Below are 21,693 nucleotides of genomic sequence, written 5' to 3'. Positions count from 1 at the left end.
ATTGTACAATTACTTATTACAATGTTGACAATATATTTAAAATGATCAAACTGTACTATATTTACAATGACTTGACAATCTCAACAGTGTGTATTTACCATCATTTATTTACAATAATTACTGTGACCAGGGGTCATTGCCATGTTGGCTTGCGGTGGACATTGTCAAAATTACATTTTTGCCACAGACATACAACATGCAGATCAGGAGAATGTTACTCTGAGGTATTCTGGAATGTTGAGGGAAAAATGCATATTTGTATCCTGTGTGTTGGCCATGATGTCATTTCTGTTGGGACGGCTGTGCAATTTGTGTTGTGACTAAGCTTACAAGAGACACAATTTGAACATTTCTCTTAGCACGCCATCAGCCAGCAAATATTCACAGCTTATCATTGTAGACTGTGGCCCCATGTAATGACCTGGCCACCAGCAAACTGCCCTCTACTTTCCACATTCCACACCTGACAATATCACCGAGACAGTTTGTTTATTTTTGGACCACAATTCTTATATGAGACGATTCTATGATGATCCAATGTTATTCTCCATAGAGACATTACTTTACGAACCTGGGGATGAACGGGTGACGTCAGGACTTCTGTACTCTATAGATGCAGTACAATGGTCTATATATGCAGTACAGTGGTTTATAGATTCAGTACAGTGGGATATAGATGCAGCACAGTGGTCTCATATAGCTATAGATGCGATGCAGTGGTCTCATATAGCAATAGATGCAGTACGGTGATCTCATGCAGCTATAGATGCAGTACAGTGATCCCATGCAGCTATAGATGCAGTAAAGTGGTCTCCTTTTTACAATAGGCAGAAATGACATATTTGTACAGCATGCAAAACACTGCATGGTTCTTGCCCAAAACTCCATGAGATAGGCAAACATTTGACATGTCTGTACAGGGGAGGCTTGTAGGTATCCATGTAACCCAAGACTGTATGTTTATGTTTCTATCGCATACCGCGACCATCTGGATAGTGCTACCTCAGGATCCGGCCTCTCATATTCGGCAGAAAGTGCCGCTGGCACTTCAATGGCCTCTCTCCTCCCCTGAAAAGGACGTGGATTGTCCACCACTTCCTCCAGGAGCTGCTGTAAGGTGTCCACATAATCTAAGACAAAACAAGACATGCAGAACTCAAAACCTGCTGCACAAATTCAGGCATCAGATTGTTTTCATACTATAACTATCAAAAGTGATTCTGTGTCCTATGTAAGGTTTAGCTAAAATACATTTTCTAATCCTTTTCATTGGATGTCTAATGCACATGGAAAAAGCTCATTGACAAAAGAAGTGGCTTACTCAACAGGTGTTCTTTGGTGGAACAGGTGTATATATATATTAACAAAGTACTTATTTTATATTCCTGTAAAACTGATCACTACAGAGGCAGTAAATATCACAATAAATCCGAGAATATAGCCTTGCATATGAAAATCCCAATAACACTTCTATATCAATCCTTATTGGAACTTACTGCATGTGGGCTTGACCTTCACAGGCGTGAAGGAATAGTCTCCCTTCTTGTACTTGGGGAAGCGGACTTTCACCTTGGGCTTCCCATCTGGCCTCATGACTCTCGCACGGTCTGCATTCTCATTGTAGTGCAGGCACGCCAAAAGCAATCTAAATATAGTGGGACAATTAGAACTACATCACATTCAGTAAGAGGATTCAACATTATGGAACATTTTAATGAGTTAAAAATGTTTTACAGTCTGTACTAAGCTGCAAGCATTCTTACAAAATTAGACCATAAAGTCACCAACCTGCACAGCATTCCTATGAAAGGAAACACCACATTCTTCGGGGCGAAGCGAAGGATCAGGCTGTGGAACGACTCAATAGATGAGGTCTGTTGTCGGGGGCTGATCTTGGCGACGTCTTTCAGCAATTGGCCTGTCAGCATCACAGCACCAAACCTTTCACAGGCTTTGGTACCTATAAAGCATTATAAAACATAACAAGGAGGTAAACATAACCTACATTTCTTAATTCAGTTATCAGAGTGGAAAACTCATAACATTGTCATGACAAATATAAATTGTGCACTTTTCATTTTCCGCACTCCTACTCATGTGTTATCTATGACTACTTATCTATGACTACTGTAATGTTTGAGGTAGCCAGTCAATAGAATCACAGTTCTCAGATGTGAATCGATACACAAACTGGAGAAACATTCATAAGTGACTGACATGTCTGTCTGCCTCTGGAATGGTGTGCGCATGTCCACACAATATGAAGACTGCACTGCCCTCTACTGACCATTGGCAGCATCTGAATTCTTTGAACTACTCAATAAAGTACATTACAACACTCACAGATTTTCGTGGTGTTTAGGCAATTAGGTGTTCAAAAACAAGAGGGGTTTATTTGCCAAATATTCATAACTGCAGGTACAAGAATCCAAATGTCCCTCACTGACTGCTAATACTACAAAACCATATAAACTCAATGAAAACCTAGATTATAATCACAGGTGAGTAGGGGTAAGGAAAATGAAAGTGTTGTTCAACTACATAACCACATGACACCAATGACATACATGGCAATATGTTCTTCAATACAATCAATATTGAGAATAAAGCAATGGAGAAGTATTTGTAGGACATCATTAATAAGCTGTAGACAAAGTAAATTTCTCACTTGGTGAAAGCCATGCTTTGTTTGTAAGCGGTTCATGGGTACAGTTGGGGAAGAGCTGATTGCTGTGTTGGTGGACATTCTGCACATGGTTTGTGATGGAAGTCCACTTAGCCACAGCTTCTTCACCACTCTGTGACGTGGATGTGCTCCAGTACAGGTGGTTGATTGAACTCTTCCGCCACTTCTTTACGTCCTCACAGCCACGCTCCTTCCCAAGTGCCTCTAGCTTCTTGGACAGGCCTTTGAAGAGGATAAAAGAGAAACAATTTGCACAAGTAAATACATAGTTTACACATGCTCAGATTGATAACAAGTTGACTAAAAGTATGTCTAGAATTTCATTAATTACACTAATTCACTGTGATTGCTTGGCTCAACAACCTTTGGCCACGTGCCAGGCATCATAGAAGTGCTTGATGTCTTTCTTCTGCTCCTTCATGTACTTCTGGACTTGTTGGTGACGATCTGTGACAAGGGCACCTATTGTCAACCCAGCTGACTCCAGAAACTTCAGGCTCCTGGTGAAACCTGCAATCTCCATATTGTTGCTGTAACGAACCCCAGGCTCATTACTCTGTCAACAAAAACAATTAGCAATATGTTTGTTAATGCACAGGTTAATTGTGGACAAAGAAATGCTAACGACTATGAACATTACACAATTCCAACCTGCACAAGCTGGATGTCCAGGATCCTGTTCTGGTCCAGATCCATCATGGTGTATGAGCCATACTTCGCACTGTGGCCTGTGGGGTGAGAGAGACTGTTATTACTGCATTTGCATTTCTACAAGTAAACAGCAGTGGCTCTCCATCTTCGATGCCACACTGGTCAGGCATCCACGTTGAATACTAACCCGGTGAGTCCGCTCTCATGTCCCCTCCCAAAGTAATGGGTTTGCCAGCTTCCTTGGCCACATCTATCACCTTGGCCTGCTCCAGCTTCCATTGGTGAAGAACGGTTGGCTGGAGGTAGGCACGTTGGTGGCGGTAGTGAGTCCTCGGACAGATGGACTGGAGCCGGAGTGATGACAGAACCTAAGTGAATAACAAGAAAAATATGGTCGCTAATACTATACCAACGTGTTGAGCTGTAACTGCAGCTGTTGATGATTCTACACATCAACTTACCTTGTGGACTTGGGTAAATGAAGCCCCATTGAAAGCCACCGCCGCAGACAGCAGGATGTTCCCAGCTGGGAGGTTCCCAATATAGGGCTGGCTTTGCCACTTGGCTCGACGCTCACAGGGGAGGCAGATCTAATGGATAAAGAGCAAAAACAAATATTGATAAAAGGGACAATGACAAATAATTATGAACAATAGTTATTACACATGATTTAATTACCTGGGTGACAGACAGGAAGGTTCCAATCACATGCTTCTCCAGTGTACACGTGCGGGTACAAGTGGGACATGTGTTGAGCAACTGCAGCAAGTTGTCCTCAAACACAATGTACTTCCTTGCACTGCACGGTGGAGTACTGGAGAGGAGATATTACAACATATTACAACGGATATAAGATTTTATAACAGACACAAAGGGCAGAGGCTCATCAAAGAACATTAGATTATTACCTGTGAATATCCTGTGCGACATTCTGAGATAGACGGTCATCTGGCACATATGTGGCGTCAGACTGTGTCTCTGTGTCAGTGTCCATGCTCTCCAAGTTCACCACAGCTTCAATCCGTGACCTTTTTACAGGTGTGGATGTAGGTGTGGAGTTTGGTGTAGTCTCGGGTGTGGATGTGGGTGTGGATCTGAACAGTGGCTCTCCATCTTCAATGCCACACTGGTCAGGCATCCACGTTGAAGCATCCCTAGTGTTCATACACACCTGGGTTGCTAATCCACACAAAGACACAAAACTTAGACAATAAAAAACAATGTGCATGCAACTTGGAAAACAATGCTGGCAAAATATGTTCTGTAATGCTATTCATTGTATTCGATCGCAGACATTGTGGTTACAGAGAGTATAATGGAATAGGCTAATAACATGAACCACTTAGTTTCAAACTGTTCAGCTCAGTGGCCTTGTGTTTAGAGTGTCCACCCTGAGTTTGGGAGGTCAGGGTTCAATTCCCCTGCCTCACACTACAGAAACAGAAGACTCCTAGACTCCTGACCTATGAGCCACATAGCTCTGAAAGGCTTGCTTACTTTCAACTAGCCCTACAATAGCTGTGATATTACATACATTTCATGTATTCCAAAGAAAACTTCCTTTGGTAAGCACAAACGTAAGGGGCACACAATTGACAGGCGTCAATTTGTGCTTCCCAACGTAAGTTTTGATATGTTCAGTCCTGCACTCATTTCTAGCCCCTCACCCAGAGAGAATGTTGCCTGTGTGCAGCACGTGGAATTTTACTAAACACACATTTTCTGACAGAACCTTCAAATGGATATGAAACTAGAGGACAATATCTGACTCCAAGTCTTAGGAATTAATTATTGGGTGAGTACACACCCAGTGCTACACAAATGAAGGCCGCCCAGATCAGTCTGCTAACCGGGCAGGGATAGGACCGATCTATGGCTGTGTATTTTGGAATACATGAAATGTATGTAATATCACAGACATTATAGGGCTAACTCTCAACCTGTTGCCCCTATTTTGGGCATGTTAACCTGGCATCTCTATTTTGGATAGGTACAGTAAGTCATTATAACCTAGGCAAAGATTGATTGACAAAAACAGCTTATCTCCAAGCTCACAATACATTGTGATATGTTGTGAGCTTGGGGAAGTTCATATACATTATATAGGGCTACTGTATACAACCAATATAACTTGAATTGATGTGTTTTTAGTCACACACACACACACACACACACACACACACACACACACACACACACACACACACAGTTAGAACATCTGGTAAGTATATACTATAGTACTATACTAGTACTATTACTACTAGTACTCTACAAGTATACTATATATACATACACACACTATAACTTCGATTGCACGTCTCTCTCTCTCACACACGCACAGTCGCACGCACACACACACACACACACACACACACACACACACACACACACACACACACACACACACACACACACACACACACACACACACACACACACACACACACACTGTAAGAACATAACATCTGGCCGATATTCGAACGATAACTTAGACACACACACACACACACACACACACACACACACACACACACACACACACACACACACACTGTAAGAACATAACATCTGGCCGATATTCGAACGATAACTTAGACACACACACACACACACACACACACACACACTCACTTTTGCTCCTTTTGTGTACTTTTGGCAAGTTCATTTGAACCGTCGCGGTTCTTTGTGACACAGCATACTGGCAGCCAAAGTCTCTGGTAGTTGGCTAAAACAAACAAAGAACTAATTATGCCATCGTTCATGTAACATCTGAAACTGCATTTGCTAATAAACATCGAATTACTTACCCTTGGTGGAGGAGACTCGCCAACAGTGTACAATGAAGGAATCGCGTTTTCCGACAGTACAAGGCGGTCTGCTAGCCGTGCTGAGAACTGGCCAAAGTTGAGGAACGAGTCTGGAGAAAAATGCCTCTCGCATAAACGTGAATTTTTGAAAATCGCCGCCTCTTCAAAATGAGTGAACTCAAGCCATTTTCTCCGAAGCCAAGGGGTGGATTCCCCTGGAAAGGAGAAAAAAGGTGTTGTGCACTGCAACCAAAAACACACCGACGTGGACTCATGTTTGTTTTGTGTTTACTGTCTGTCTGCTGACTCGTCTCTTTTCTGCTCGCCTGACTGACTGACTTCCACTTCCTGGTCAAAGTGGTGGGAGCGCTTGAGTCTATGACTGACAGGGGGCGGGCACATGAAGTTTTAGCCCTGTCTATAAAATCAAAGTTGAACAACTACGTGACGTGACTTATTTATTAGCTGAAATTAATCATGTGTTTATAAACACGATGCGGCAGTCCCACAGTGCGTGTATTATAATCTCCATGACCATTTCAACCCTATCAGAAGGAGCCTCTGTATCCCCTCTGTGTCCCCGCTCTGAGGTGACCTAAACCCGGCCAGAATTCAGGCTCAGCCCCCGCAGACACCCAGTGCGCTGAATGACCATAGCGATTTTTAGAATTTCAATAAATAATCATAAACCAACTACTTCACGTGAACAATGTTGATGTAACTAAGAGATTTGGGTGGGGATATATTTTTTATAGGCACAGATTTACAATAAAATACACTTTCATGTAAACTCTATTTCCTGGTTGAGAGGTGCGGGCCGAGGGGACTGGGGGAGACGGTCGGCTGGGAGAAGGTTCTCTGTGGTGGGAGGAGCCAAAGTACAGCAGATACGATTCGTGATAAGAGTACATTATACACTATAAAATATACCTTAGGCGCGGCGTGATGTCATCAAAACCCAAAAAACGTTTTTACAGTAGAATTTTTTTTTAGGGGGATGTCACGACCCCTTTAAGGCTCTTAAGAAGACCAGCAGGAAGGATGAAGTTGCTGGGAAAGCACTGTGTAAACACCAGGAGAATATTACGGTTGGAGAGGACGTCAAGACTGACAAAACAAAAGTGGGCCTCGCCGAACAACCTGAAGAGAGCAAAACCATGTCATCTAGCTCTGCTGCTGGTGATGGAGAGGCTTCGTCCAGCAAGCCTGCTGATCTTGAACTTCCCAAGGTATTTGATGTAGAAGTTCTGTTTTGCTGACTAGTGACTGCTGCTGCCTTCCATTGGGATTATTTTTCAAATGATCCTTCTGCACTGTAATTTTTACTCTTATTTTCCTTGCCATGACTTCCTATAGGCATCAAAGTTCTTGGAATTTTTAGAACATTCCTTCTAGCAGCTTCGATCTTATATTATGGACAACTTAAGAACATTACAAGCTATAATTCAATTCAAAGCTTGATTGTGAAATAAGGTTTTATCATGAAAGAGGTTTTTCCTGAGACAAACGTCTCTGTCTTGTGATCCATCTTAGCTGGCCCACAGATAGGCAGAAATTAGGTAGATATGCCGGTGTTTTCGGCATGGTTTCGGGTTTCAAGCAGTGTTTGTGTGGCCACGTGTGGAGGAGGAACATGTATACGTCACGGGAGAAGGGGAAAAAAACGTGTACACGTGATGCAGAAGTCTTCCGTGAGGAGATGTGAAGACTGGTCGAGCCTACACTTCATGTACACTTGCTCCATGCGGACTCGGAGAGCCGACTCGGCTCCTCCACTCGACTCCTCCAAAAAGCAAATGAACAATTGGGCCCAAACTATTTCCGGGTCAAGCTGGAGTGACCGAGTGGGAGTGAGCGAGTGGCCGAGATTTTGGGTGTTGGAATTCAGCTTATGTGTTGCCCACCTTGACATGTCCTTGTTTACTTTTCCTAGGAGTCACATGGCGATTACAAAGACAGCCACACAGTGCCCACTGCTGACCAGGAGGACTCCATACCTCAAGATCATGGAAACTCTGTCTATCTTGAGGAAGTTTGTTTTGATGATGGCACGGTCTTTGGCTTCCACTGTAAAGTCTGTAAATGCAGCTTCCTAACTGATACTAAAGACGCCCACCTGAAAGGAAGCGTTCACAAGGAAAACTGTTAACATAGGTTGCCCCTCTACTATACACTTTATGGTATGACCCACACAGGGTTATACGCATGCGCACTGAGCGCTGCGGTTCACATGACAAACATGGAGGGAACGTGTTGTTGTTTTGTCCCACTGCCTGTACAATTGAATAAACTGAGATATAAGGAATAAACGTTGTGTTTATTAAGTTCGAGATCAACATTGGTAGCAGAGGATGGTTTGAGGATGGCTGCAAACAACTACTACGAGTACCGCCGAAGTTTGACGAAGCCAGACCATACGAGTGTTGGGATAAAAAAGTACACATGTTCAGACTTCAGACTACTGTACAGGGTGAGGTTCTCAATGACACAAACAGTGAAAAAGTTGTACAGAACCGTGCAGCAGATACTGAACAAGATCAAAACACAGGTGTTGTAAATAGAGCCACAGGTAGCTCATATAGTGAACAAGCCACAGACAACGAACAGGAGAGTGACAGAGAGTCAAGTGCAGGAGCAGGGGTACGTCCTCTAGTGACTCAAAATGATGTGACACAAAATGAAATGGAGCACAATGTCTGTGATGATGACTCTGTTCTTTCTGCAAATGTAAAGTTAAAAACAGGACAGACTGTAACCTTTATGAAAAACGATGAAAGTGTTCCATGTAAAGCTATAGTTCTAAGCAGAGCAGGACAAGCCACAGGAGTGTACAAAAATTGGTATAATCTGCAGCTTCTTGAAACTGATGGAAGTCATGGTCAACAGGAGGCAGTTGATCTGTCTCGTGTTAATAGTCTCAGCGTTGAATCAGAAGTCAGAGATGCTGATGTAGTAATAACGAAAGACATATCTTTTGATGCAGCTAAACAGGAAGAGATGAAAAAAAATGGAACAACAATGATGTTTTTGAAGAAGTTGAGGATGCAGGCCAAAAGTGTTTCTCCACCCGATGGGTCTGTAGTGTAGCCTGGTAAACCCCCCTCCCTCCGGAAATCTCATTTGCATTTGATTTTAGGAAGGAGTCTGGGATTGCTCACTGAGTAAAGCTGCCCGAACCCTGTGTGTTCGAACCAGTCAGCGGCTGCTAGGGGCGGGATCATCCAATCACCTGCCTAGTAGCTTGAAAAAATGAAACTCTGTCTGTCATCGATTCTGCGACCGGAGTCTCAGATGGAAGTAGGCAAAGTGAAACAAAGTGTCGCAAGCTTCTTCCATTTGACGGAGTGAGGTTATCTGTAGTCTAAAAGAAACTGACAATGGTATTGTGCCCAAAGCCAGGCTTGTAGCCAGAGGTTTTGAAGAGCTTAATATACAACAGTTACAGAAAGATTCACCAACCTGTGCCTCTGAATCACTAAGGTTATTGCTAGCTGTGATTTGTCAAAATCAGTGGAAATATGCATTTTTGCAGGGCATGGAGTTGTCAAGGGACATTCATGTTCGCCCACCCCCAGAAGCAGACAGTAAAGGCGTTCTATGGAAATTAAAGAAATGTGTATATGGTCTAGCAGATGCATCACTTTATTGGTATAACAGAGTGAAAGAAATCATGCTAGGCACAGGTGGTAAAGTTTCACAAGTGGATCCTGCAGTCTTTTATTGGCTAGATGAACAGTGAACAGACCAGACCTGATGTGATGTTTGATGCTTGTGTTTTGGCATCTGTTCTAAAAAAAGCTACTGTTCAGTCCATCCATGATGCAAATAAGGTGATTCGTAAACTTAAAGCTGAAAAGGTTACTCTGAAATTTCAACATTTGGGTAATAATGATGCTTTGACCTTGACTGTTTTCAGTGATGCTTCGCTGGTAAACTTGCCAGATGGAGGTACACAAGGAGGGACACTGATCACCCTTATGGGGGAGAGGGGGATGTTTTCTCCTCTTTGTTGGCAATCTAAGAGGATCAGACGCGTGGTGCGGAGCACGCTTGCGGGAGAGACTCTTGCCATGTCGGATGGAATAGACAATGCAATCTTCCTTGCCACACTCTTTTCTGAGCTCACTACTGGTTCTGTTGAACTAAATGCTCCCGCGTTAGTCTGTGTGACTGACAATCACACTGTACGATGCCCTTAAGTCAACAAAACAGGTCACAGAGAAGAGACTTCGTTTAGACATAAGTGGAATCAAGGAGCTCATTCAGAGCAAGAAAATCAAAAAGGTGCTCTGGTCTGTGACAAAAGCCCAACTCGCTGACTGTCTGACAAAAAAAGGAGCATCACCTATAGTGCTCTTGAAAGCATTCAGTGAAGGACTTTGGAATCCTGTTGAAGTTGTTTTAAAGAAAACTTATACAGAGAAAAAAATATGAATAAATGTTCTATTTAGTCTTTCCAAATACTTATGGGTTCTGGTGTTGTAATAATTTATAACTGATTGGAACTATTTGTATGTCTGTGTGAGAGAGAGACTTTTCTGATTTTCCAAATGCCATGCTAAATATTTGGGACTCTATGCTTTAGCCTAGCTCTATGTGGAAATGTCTGACATGAAGTGAATCCCCACCATAGAAAATGTTGGCTATTTACCATATAATAATTAAATAAAACCAGAGAAACGATGACATCTTGAGTCACAGCATTCAGCATGTTATCAATTTCTGTGTAGCTGCTGTAATACCCGAGCAGATTGGTCCTTAACCTCTACAGCAGCTTCTTTTTAGCGGTGCCAGCCGCTCTGCATTTGACTATGTCCGTCCGTATGTCCGTCTGTCCGTTTGTCCGTTTGAGCATGGGCTTTAAACAGCTATAACTCCAGTTCGCAGCATGCCAGCAAGTCCAAATTTGGTATGTGGACTTAGACCACCAATAGGGACGAGCATTGACTGCTGAAGCCCCGCCCCGCCCTATTATAGCGCCACCAGGAGGCCACTGGCTTTAAACAGCTATAACTCCAGTTTGCAGCATGCCACCAAGTCCAAATTTGGTATGTGGACTTACACCACCAATAGGGACGAGCATTAATTGCTGAAGCCCCGCCCCGCCCTATTATAGCGCCACCAGGAGGCCACTCATCAAAGGCACCGCTTCCTTCACACAGGGTGCGATTTTTTTTTTACAGTCTTGACTCGAGGATGCAAGATTCACTTCCTTTATTATACACAGAACCGGGCAAAGATGACAATGTATATACAGAAGTCCAGTGTAATTAAATGGTCATTATTTGGAGTTTATCAGTTTTTAAATAAGTTTATGATCTCTTACTGGTTGTAGGAGTTGGTCAACCTCGTTTGGCCTTCAACGGTGCTGACTTATACACACATAAGCAATATTGTTCTATTGTGCTAATGTTTTAATTTGTTGGAGCTATTCAGTAGCTAATAATGACATGATGTTTTAGAGACTTTTAAAATGACAGCTACAGGAATAAGTGTCAATTTCATTAAGATACTAGCTATATCACACAGATCCACTTCGCTGACAGAATAGCAGAATGTTTTTAGCACAGTTCTTATATGATGTGATTTAAAAACCATCCATGGGATTTTGAATGGGAAAAACACTTCCGTGACCAGGGAGCATTGATGTCAGGGCATCTCTACTCTGTGGTCACATAAGTCGACAGGGAATCAAGGAAATGACAGGGGAAAAGAGAACATATTATTCTTTATTAAAATCCATAACGCTTGAAGCACTAGGAAAACTGTGGTGGAACAGCAAGCACTGTGGTAAAACGTTCTCTACATGATCCCAAGATTGTGGGTTCAAACCCCACCAAGATTGTTCTACTCCTGACTCCTATGCATGCTTTGAAGGCTAACATCCACAACAAAACTGAACTACAAACACTACACTAGAACAGCGAACATGGTGGCTCACTGTGTTTAGACATTCTCCCGATGTTCCCAAGGTTGTGTGACTCTTGAATCTGAGCATGTTTTGAAGGCTAAAATGCACTTCACTACACTATAGACTTGGTAGAAAATAAGATCGTCTGTTGCCCCTCACCTGTTATTACTGTACAAGATCATTATTCAACCTGTTGTATTGTTCTCCATGTTTCTTCACTATATTGTCCATGTCTAACAAAAACAAACTTTTCAGTATCACCCGTATTGCCTCCAAGATCATCGGACTTCCTACACCTTCTGATATGATATGAACAATAAAGCCATTACACGTTTAGCACTCACATGCAAATGACACGGATCATCCCCCACAGTACATTGTCATCTGGACAAAGATACAGAACTTTGATGTTACAATATAAATTGGGGTCCAAGTGACAGAAATGCCATTAAATGGGGGTCCGTACTCCGTAGCCTAATGCATGTCAAACTGGGGGTCCGTGAAATTAAAATAATAATAATAATAAACTTTATTTGTATAGCACCTTTCATGACATGAAATGCAGCCCAAAGTGCTTTACAGAGCAAGAATACAGTTACAGTTACAAGGGCTCCACCTTACTGTGGACATGCATGCTTGAGATTTTTGTAGTTTGGGAGATATTTAACTTTAAGCTCCCAATGCATTGTCGATGCGGCAATGGACATTTAAATGGAAACGAGTACAGGCTACTAATCCTACATACTTACTGCTAGTAACTCCATTCATACTTTAAAATGTTCATCTTACAGTGGACATGTTTGCCTGAAAATGAATCTTTGAAATGTTTAATAGTTTTAGAATTGTACTCCTTTAAGAGTTCAGAGATTTATAATGGAGGCGGATGGAAGGTTTTGGGACCTCAAAAAAATACTTTCACCTAGAAACTCCATTCACAGTTCAAAAAATCCACCTTACTGTGGACATGCATCCTTGAGATGTTTTACTTTGAAATGATTTGTAGTTTTTGAAATATTTAACTTTAAGTGCCCAATGCATTGTCAATGGCAATGGATATTTAAAGGGAAAAGGGTACAAACTTTGCAAGGCTAAGTTAACAGAACAAGTCAGAACCTCTGTGGTGCAGTGGTTTAGATACAGGACTTGTAACCAGAAAGTTACCGGTTCAAATCCAACCAGGACAGGTTTCCAACCAATACCTGACTCTTGCACCTTTATCTGCTCTTTCACTGAAGAGCTTGTAAGAGACCATAGAACGTATGTACCATGGCGGAGCAGTGGTTAAGATTCAGGCCTTGCATACTGAAGGTCCTGAGTTCAAATCCCGCAAGGACATCTTTCTAACTTTTACCTGGGGCTTTTACCTTTATATAATCTTTCAGAAAATTCCACGCAAGTCAACAGAACAGGTAAGGACCTCTGTGGTGTAATGGTTTAGATACAGGAATTGCAACTGGAAGGTTCCCAGTTCAAATCCAACTGGCGCACTTTTTTTTCCTTTCCCAAGACTCAAGACCCAAAAGAGTCTTGAGTCAAACCAATTACTCCCGCGGAGACATCAAATTTCTCTTTTGGGCCTTGAGTCCCAAGACTCAAGGCCCAAAAGAGAAATTTGATGTCTCCGCGGGAGTAATTGGTTCGACTCAAGACCCGAAAGAAGGTGAACTGACTGTAAAGATTCAAAATGTCATAGAATAGAAACCCCATTCAAACTTTAAAATGTTCATCCTAATATGGACATTTTTGCCTGAAAAGGGATCTTTGAAATGTTTCATTGTTTTAAAAGTTCAGAGATTTATAATGGAGGTCGTGGAAGATTTTGGGACCTACAAAGTACTACCATTCAACTCTAAATTGCCTGAAACGTACTCCTAACAGGTTTTTGGGGGGACAATTTACCAGTTTCGGTAAAAAGAAAATCGTTTCGGTAAAAAGAAAATCGTTTCGGTAAAAAGAAAATTTACTAAGTCCAGAGCTCGATGAATGTTAGGGACGGAAAAGAAAGTCACTACAAAGTACTACCATTTAACTCTAAATTGCCTGAAACGTACTCCTAACAGGTTTTTGGGGGGACAATTTACCGAAACTTTCGTTTCGGTAAAAAGAAAATCGTTTCGGTAAAAAGAAAATGTACTCCCATCAGCGTGTTTTTGCAACGAGGTCTGACTTTTTGATGGTTACAGCCTGTAAGAGACATCAAATTTATCTTTTGGGCCTTGAGTCCCAAGACTCAAGACCCAAAAGAGTCTTGAGTCGAACTCGAAGAGAAATTTGATGTCTACTTGGATCTAATGCGTTCGACTCAAGACTCTTTTGGGTCTTGAGTCTTGGGACTCAAGACTCAAATCCTGGAAATCAAATCCTAGATATGGCTAATCAGCATGTGTCTGTCTCCCTGGGGTCTAGTGCTGTAAATAGGGATAGACTCCTGTGTTCTTGGCTGTTGCTGACAATAAGCCCACTTGTAAAGTGCATGAGCCAAATGCTTTTAATTAATTTGGTGGAATGACCCATCACGTTCATGTAATGTCAATGTACAAAGGTCAGTGTGCTTGGTTATCTCTGTTGGAAGAGCTCTTGACTTCAGACCACAAGGTCATGGGATCGAATCTCAGTACAGGATCCTTGGCATCTGAGCAATCTGGCTCCTACGGGTCTACTATCTCTTTTCGCCTTTATCATAAAGGTTGCTATATAGAGGATGAAATGCATCATTTACTAAATAATATAAAGGTAATATCAAATACATTGTAGAAAAGGAGTCATGACGCTTTTTTAGCAAGACAGTCTTTTATTATATTATTCCTCATTTTGCTGGTTTCCCCTGAAACCCCTTTACTGTTACAGAGTAGAATTGCCTTAGAATCACTGCTGATGATGTGGTGGCCATAGCTGAATGGTTAGAGAGCCTGCCTGTCAAGCCATGAATCTCAGGTTCGATCCCAGGCCTCAGCAATGTGTCAAAGTGTCCCTGAACAAGACACTTAAAAGAATAGTTCACCCCAAAAATACTTATTTTCTATCAATTACACACTCTGTGAAGCCTTGAATTCATGGAGATTTGTTTTTGTTTTTGACACATTCCTGAGCACAGACTCAGACATATTGGTTGGATACATGGCGCATATAATAGGCTGTATTGTAGATTAGTAGGCGATAATACATTCCTCATGTTTAAGCCTAACTGAATTATATATATATATTTTTTTTTTACTAATTTTTATCCCACGATTTTGTAACCCACATTTTTTCACCCAGTGCCAATTGCCTATGTAATCCTGGGCACTACCTACCCTCTGCCAGCCTAGGGAGAGCCCAAGCTGAAGCTCATGCCTCCTTCAATGCATGAGGAGCAAGCAGGCCGCTTCTTATCACCCGACAGGGGGGAGTTTCCCTGGTTGGACATAGCGCGTGGAAGGAACACGTTATTCCAACCAGTTCCCTTCTCCTCCATCAGGCGCCCCGGCTGACCAGGGGGAGGCAGTATAGTGACCAGGATTACTACATGTTTTTGTGAGGGTATTAACTACCCTGGGAGACACGGGGAGAACATGCAAACTCCACACAGAGTAGGCCCTTTCGCCAACCCCACCTAGGGTATGGGCGCTGATGACGCGGAGGAGAGGACACGCCCCCAGCGCCCACAGCGTCCCCGGCGGGAATCGAACCCAGGACCTTCTTGCTGTGAGGCGACAGCGCTACCGACTGCGCCACCGTGCCCCCTACTGAATTATATATTTATGAACTTGCATATAAATTGTATATATTTTTGGACGACTTGTGCATTTAATTTGTCGGCAATACTTTGCCACGCTTTCTCCCTGGGTCCATTTATTGCGGCCATGTTTCCTTTCTTGCTTATTATATATTTTACTTCCTCGTATGATTCCGGGGAGACATCAAATTTCTCTTTTGGGTCTTGAGTCGAACCAATTACTCCCGCGGAGACATCAAATGTCTCTTTTGGGCCTTGAGTCTTGGGACTTAAGGCCCAAAAGAGAAATTTGATGTCTCCGCGGGAGTAATTGGTTCGACTCAAGACTCTTTTGGGTCTTGAGTCGAACCAATTACTCCCGCGGAGACATCAAATTTCTCTTTTGGGCCTTGAGTCTTGGGACTTAAGGCCCAAAAGAGAAATTTGATGTCTCCCTGGATCTAACTGGTTCGACTCAAGACTCTTTTGGGTCTTGAGTCTTGGGACTCAAGACTCAAATCCTGGAAATGGCAAATCAGCATGTGTCTGTCTCCCTGGGGTCTAGTAGTTTATCAATTAAACATTGATAAACTACATAAACACACTGATGTAAATACATTTGACTACAAAAGGCCTGTTGAAGACCCCTAACCTAGTGTCAAAATTATTTAAAATCTGAAATACATTTTACACCCATATCCTCAGACAGATGTAGTGTCTGCTGATGGACACTAGATGGCGTCCAAACAGCAGGTTTTAGTCTTTTGTCCAAAAAGAGGGTTAAACAATCAAACACACCCCAAACACACATACAGGAAACATATTTTTAAAAGCTGTTTATTTAAGATGTGACGGATGTCAACACAACAATCTGAAGGGAACGACAAACACTTCAGTTAAAATAAGGTGACCGTTATTTAAAATGATTAAGCAACAAATTCGGTATTTCATCACACCCCAGATTAAAAGTAAACAAATTAAAAATCAACAGCCATGCTGGAGAAAATGCGGAAATATTGACTCCAATCATACACACGTCTTCTGGAGCTGTACAAAAATACAACCTTTCTGGGGAAACTCTGCACTCAACCATATGTGAAGTTTTAGGTTATGAAATTCCCCATTCTTGGCTTGTAATGTATTTGGGTCAAATGGAAGGAACTGTACATCCAGGAGACTGTTATCTAGCCAAAATCCTCCTAGCGGCTGGGAAAAAGGCTATCACCAGGAACTGCCTCAAGACGGACACACCGGACTATAAACAGTGGAGAAACATAGTGGACAATATTCAGGACATGGAAAATTTGACATTCAAACTGAAAATATGGGAAGATCTCTATGAAAAAAGATGGGGAAAATGTTTAATATATATAATCCTAAGAGAAGGGATGTGATAATGTAAGAAGATAAGGTTAATGTGCACCCCCACAAAGGTAGAAATATGGAATTTATTTTATATATTTCTTTTTTTCTTTATTTTTGTTTGTCTGAAAGTACATGTAAATGTCTGTTCTTATGATTTGTTTTGTTTTAATTTATAAAGTGATAAGTGTAACTGTTTTGAAGTATCCTCAATAAAAACATTTTTTTTTATAAAAAAAAATGATTAAGCAACAAAAACAGAACGATTGATGGAGTAATAACCAAGAATTAAACATGACTAAAATACAATAATTATGGGTCATCAACCAACTGTAATCACAAAGAGACACAAGACACAATTAAGGGAACATCTTTATGTATCAGCTAACAGTATGGAAACTGTATAAGGCTACAGATATGATTTGTAATCAAACGTCCAAAATGTACCAGTCTGGTATTCACATAATCAACAATTGTGCTATTTCCTTTTATTAGATATCAATATTTATATGGTTTTGAGCTTTGCAAAAAAAATCTCGCCTGCCCTAAATGTAATTCCTGGGGACGCCACTGCTTTGAAATGGCAAAAAGTTCATTTTAGTCGTTTTGTCCCTTTAGCCATTGCTGCACTAAACTAAATATAAAATAATAGAAGTCCGTACAAGTTTTGCTCTAGTTTTGTTTATTTAAAACGCTGACATTCCAGGGTACACAACGTTTCGGCCACAGTTGGCTTCATCAGGTGACATTAGTGACCCACCTCCCTTATATGGTAATGTAAGACAACATGTGACCACAGTGACTATAGGGCAGGAATAGATTACTTTGAACGCCAATCGGAATTAATAATGAAATAACTATTGTGGAAATCCCACCACATGACAAAAGTATAAAGACATGTTAGCTAGACATGGTTTTATTTTTTTAGAATAAAAAAAAAGTACTACAGGGCTTGAGGCTTAGCAATCTGCTCTAGTGGGACAAATAGTGGAGACAAGGTTAATCATATTTCCCTGACAGAGTGTCTAAGCTTCAGAACAGACCCGAGTGTTTTTTTGGCCTACACACCATTGGGAAAGGAAATTGACAACATTTTAGGTAAACATAGATCCAACATCAGAACCAAAAACCCCATAAGCCCTACACTTTAACAAAATGGGACACACCATCGCATCACTTAGATACGTAGGAATAGAAAGGGTACAGCTGCCACGCAGATTATCTCCACAGAAGGGAGGCCTATTCGATCTGGTAACCAGACATATCGCCCTAAAACCATTTCGCCCCTGTTTTTGAGCGGACATTTCGCCCACCCCCGGACATTTCGCCCGGACATTTCGCCCATCCCAGACGTTTTTCCCAGACATTTCGCCCACCCCCAGACATTTCGCCCGCCCACCCCAGACACTTCGCCCAGACATTTCGCCCTGCAATTATATTGTGCGACATTCATTATAAATATATAATCCATCAGTTGTGCGAGATTCATTATATTGAAATTACCTTTGCAATTGCAATTATTATAGTTACCATTCATTATAAATGGCTTTATTTAAGAGGGGAATACATACATACATACATACATCCTACTTTTGCAATTATTATAGTTACCATTCATTATAAATGGCTTTATTTAAGAGGGGAATTTCTCAACTTTCACAACTTGTTCTACTGTTTGACTATTTGCATAGCTCCGTTTACAACTTGTTCTACTGTTTGATTGATTGCAGTTTGCATAGGAAAAGGTACAAACGCCTTAACTGATCACCACCTGAATCTTTGTACTTTAATGTCCAGCTATCTGTGTACTTTAATTGCTTTAATTGGCGGCAGATGGCCCATTCCGCACCTCCTGGATCTAGGTCTATTGAAATTTCAAGACAAAGGAATGGAATGTGACCTGCCTCTGTGATGCATCTGTACTGTAATGACAATAACAGAATAGCAGAATAAAAAGTATTGCAAATGTAAATGTTCCTTTTCTCCTGTCTTAGCGTGTGTGTGTGTATGACTCCTGGCAAACCTGTTCACCGCTGCTGCATGTCAGAAGTCATCTCCACTGTTCCTATGTCATGAGCAACAAGACACTGTTGGCTTGTTTTACAAATAGGCCTAAAACATGTCTACAACCCAGTCCAGAACTGACAGAATACATGCTTAACATTAGCTATGCCCCCTGTCAGTTATCTGTCCATATGCTCTGTTCATTATATACATTACTTCACTATCACTGTCCATTTAATCTTAATCAAGACAATACAAGAATAAAAAAGGCCAAACAAGCAAAATTCATTTCAGAACTAAACATTTAGATTCTGCTGGATCTTCGTCTGAGGAATCAAGCATGACACGTAAATCAATCAAACAATGCACTGAAAAACAGGCCACTGAGTCGATAATATAATCTATCCCCAGCCTAAATTGTTGTAATTGTTAGATTTGGCTTGAATCATTCTTTCTGAATGATTACACTTGAAAACAAATTAGATTTAGGGATTTTATTCCTAAAGGCTTCATCTATTTGCAAATAGGGCAACTAAATTATCAGAATAGAAATGAATAAAAAACACAATGATGCATGGACAGTTTAGCTATATCCTGTCTTTTGATGCTGACACCATTGGCATTTTTGTTTTTTATTTGCAGATAAAATCCAGAGGTTTTTTTTTTTACATTTGACCTCTTTTGTTGTGTTGCTTTCATATGGATCTCTTGTTATGTGAGTCAGTTTGATTGATTGATTGAGGTTTTTATTATCAGTTTGCATAGGAAAAAGTACAATTTCATGACAGTACAATTCACTGGTAAGGTCAACTAAAAGGATAAACACCACAAGAAAGCTTCTAGGCCTGTTTCAATTGGGGTCCTTAAAAGGGACAGACACACAGACAGAGACAGAGAGAGAGAGAGAGAGAGAGAGAGAGAGAGAGAGAGAGAGAGAGAGAGAGAGAGAGAGAGAGAGAGAGAGAGAGAGAGAGAGAGAGAGAGAGAGATTTTATCTAACCCTAACCCTCTCTCATTCTCGCACACAAACGGCCAGCTAGCTTCACTATCTATGGGCGAAATGTCTGGGCGAAATGTCCGCAAACATGGGCGAAATGTCTGGGCGAAATGTCCGACTTTTTGGGCGAAGTGCGGAAAGGGCGAAATGACTTGTATTCCTCACGGTACGTTTTAACAGCGGGCAACTCTGGGCGACGTCGCCCAAAAATATAATGAAAGTCTATGAGAACCGGCGATCGGGCGAAGTGGGCGGGGGGGCGATGAAAGATGGATTTCCTTTATCTTTTTGGGCGATATCGCCCGGCATCGCCGAGAGTTGCCCGCTGTTAAAACGCAGGGTCAGAGTTACTACAGGGGGTCCCCCAAATCTTTGTGTGATAAGATTTATTTTTAAATTAACCACTTGAATCCTAGTATCCCTTTTCTGAGGAGAACTTTAGCCAAAAATAGCAGATCTACAAGCTCACAACGCCTCGTAGAAAATAGCAGATCTATAAGCTCACAACGCCTCGCAGCGTGAGGCGTTGTGAGCTTGTAGATCTAAGACCTAATTTTAAAACGTTATATAGGGTCCCTGCTTCATCTCTCTCTCTCAGCAAGGGGGTCCCTGGCCTGAAAACGTTGAAGACCCCTGGTCTATGGGAAACTCTAGTTAAAGAAACCACCAGACCAGTGGAGGGCAGTAATACGCCTTGCGGTGTCTACGCTGCCAGAAAAAGTAAATGAAGAAAAAGAAAGAAAGTGCTGTGCGTCGCTCTGAGAATAAACAAACAACATGACACCCAATTCCAAGGAGTTCCACAACAATACGTGATAAAAAGGTACAATTAAATATCGGTGTTGTATAAAATAGAGGTTGTGAATCACAATTAACGTGTGGGATAAGTAAATAAAGTAGACAAAATGGTCTTTAGCGGGGGTCTTTAGGATTCATGTGCAGCTGTTTACATTGATTATGTAGCCTTCTATCTTAGATGTATTTTTTTTTATCGAGTCTGACTTTTACTTTCGTATCTAAGATGGTCTTAGCGATCACCTTCCAGTGCGCCCTGCACTTTCACCAGTAAAGCCCGTACTTCTCCGAACATGTACAAAACAAATACATAAGGTGCTTACCCCGGTTGCCTCAAATGTTAACTAGCGATCTGGAGTCTTTGTGCAATGTGTTAGTCCATGTTCTTCAATAGATGTGTGTTTTAATCCCGTCTGTGTTGGATTCTGTCGGAAATTCCCTGTATTCCTCAATGGGCGGTAGTGACGGGGCGCATCCGGCGAAAGCCGGTATTACACTCAATGTAAACAGGAAGTAAACGAGGGGGGGAAATGGCGTTCGGTAACAGAAGGGATTAAACACACATCTATTGAAATATATGGATTAATACATTGCACAAAGACGCCGGATCGCTAGTTAACATTTGGGGCAACCGGGTAAACACCTTATATTTTGCATTTGTACATATTCGGAGAAATACGGGCGTTACTGGTGAAAGTGCAGGGCGCACTGGGAGGGTTATCGCTAAGACTATTGTAGATGTAAAAATGTCAACATCGATAACATATTTACGATAGTCTTGATCTA

At 41.6% G+C, this 21,693-nt stretch overlaps 2 protein-coding genes across 2 annotated transcripts; one reads left to right on the top strand and one right to left on the bottom strand.

Moving 5' to 3' along the window:
* Positions 1–135: 135 nt before the first annotated feature.
* On the bottom strand, positions 136–6,425 carry LOC311058122 (uncharacterized protein). Its single transcript, XM_084075434.1, has 12 exons — positions 6,145–6,425; positions 5,969–6,062; positions 4,246–4,516; positions 4,016–4,151; positions 3,799–3,927; positions 3,525–3,705; positions 3,338–3,414; positions 3,050–3,242; positions 2,669–2,908; positions 1,789–1,960; positions 1,497–1,645; positions 136–1,130 (listed from the first exon to the last, which is right to left on the bottom strand). Exons 2-12 carry the CDS (start codon positions 6,000–6,002, stop codon positions 961–963), a joined length of 1,752 nt encoding a protein of 583 aa, XP_083931560.1. The 5' UTR covers positions 6,003–6,062; positions 6,145–6,425; the 3' UTR covers positions 136–960.
* A 733-nt stretch (positions 6,426–7,158) lies between these two features.
* LOC311058251 (zinc finger RNA-binding protein-like) lies at positions 7,159–8,530 on the top strand. The gene is made up of 2 exons (XM_084075631.1): positions 7,159–7,373; positions 8,078–8,530. The coding sequence occupies exons 1-2, from the start codon at positions 7,302–7,304 to the stop codon at positions 8,291–8,293; spliced, it is 288 nt and encodes a 95-aa protein (XP_083931757.1). The 5' UTR covers positions 7,159–7,301; the 3' UTR covers positions 8,294–8,530.
* The last annotated feature ends 13,163 nt before the right edge of the window (positions 8,531–21,693 follow it).

This window comes from Gymnoscopelus microlampas, assembly GCF_963454915.1.
Source record: "Gymnoscopelus microlampas genome assembly, chromosome: 2".
NCBI lineage: Eukaryota > Metazoa > Chordata > Actinopteri > Myctophiformes > Myctophidae > Gymnoscopelus > Gymnoscopelus microlampas.
This window is presented reverse-complemented; position numbering and strand designations above follow the sequence as displayed.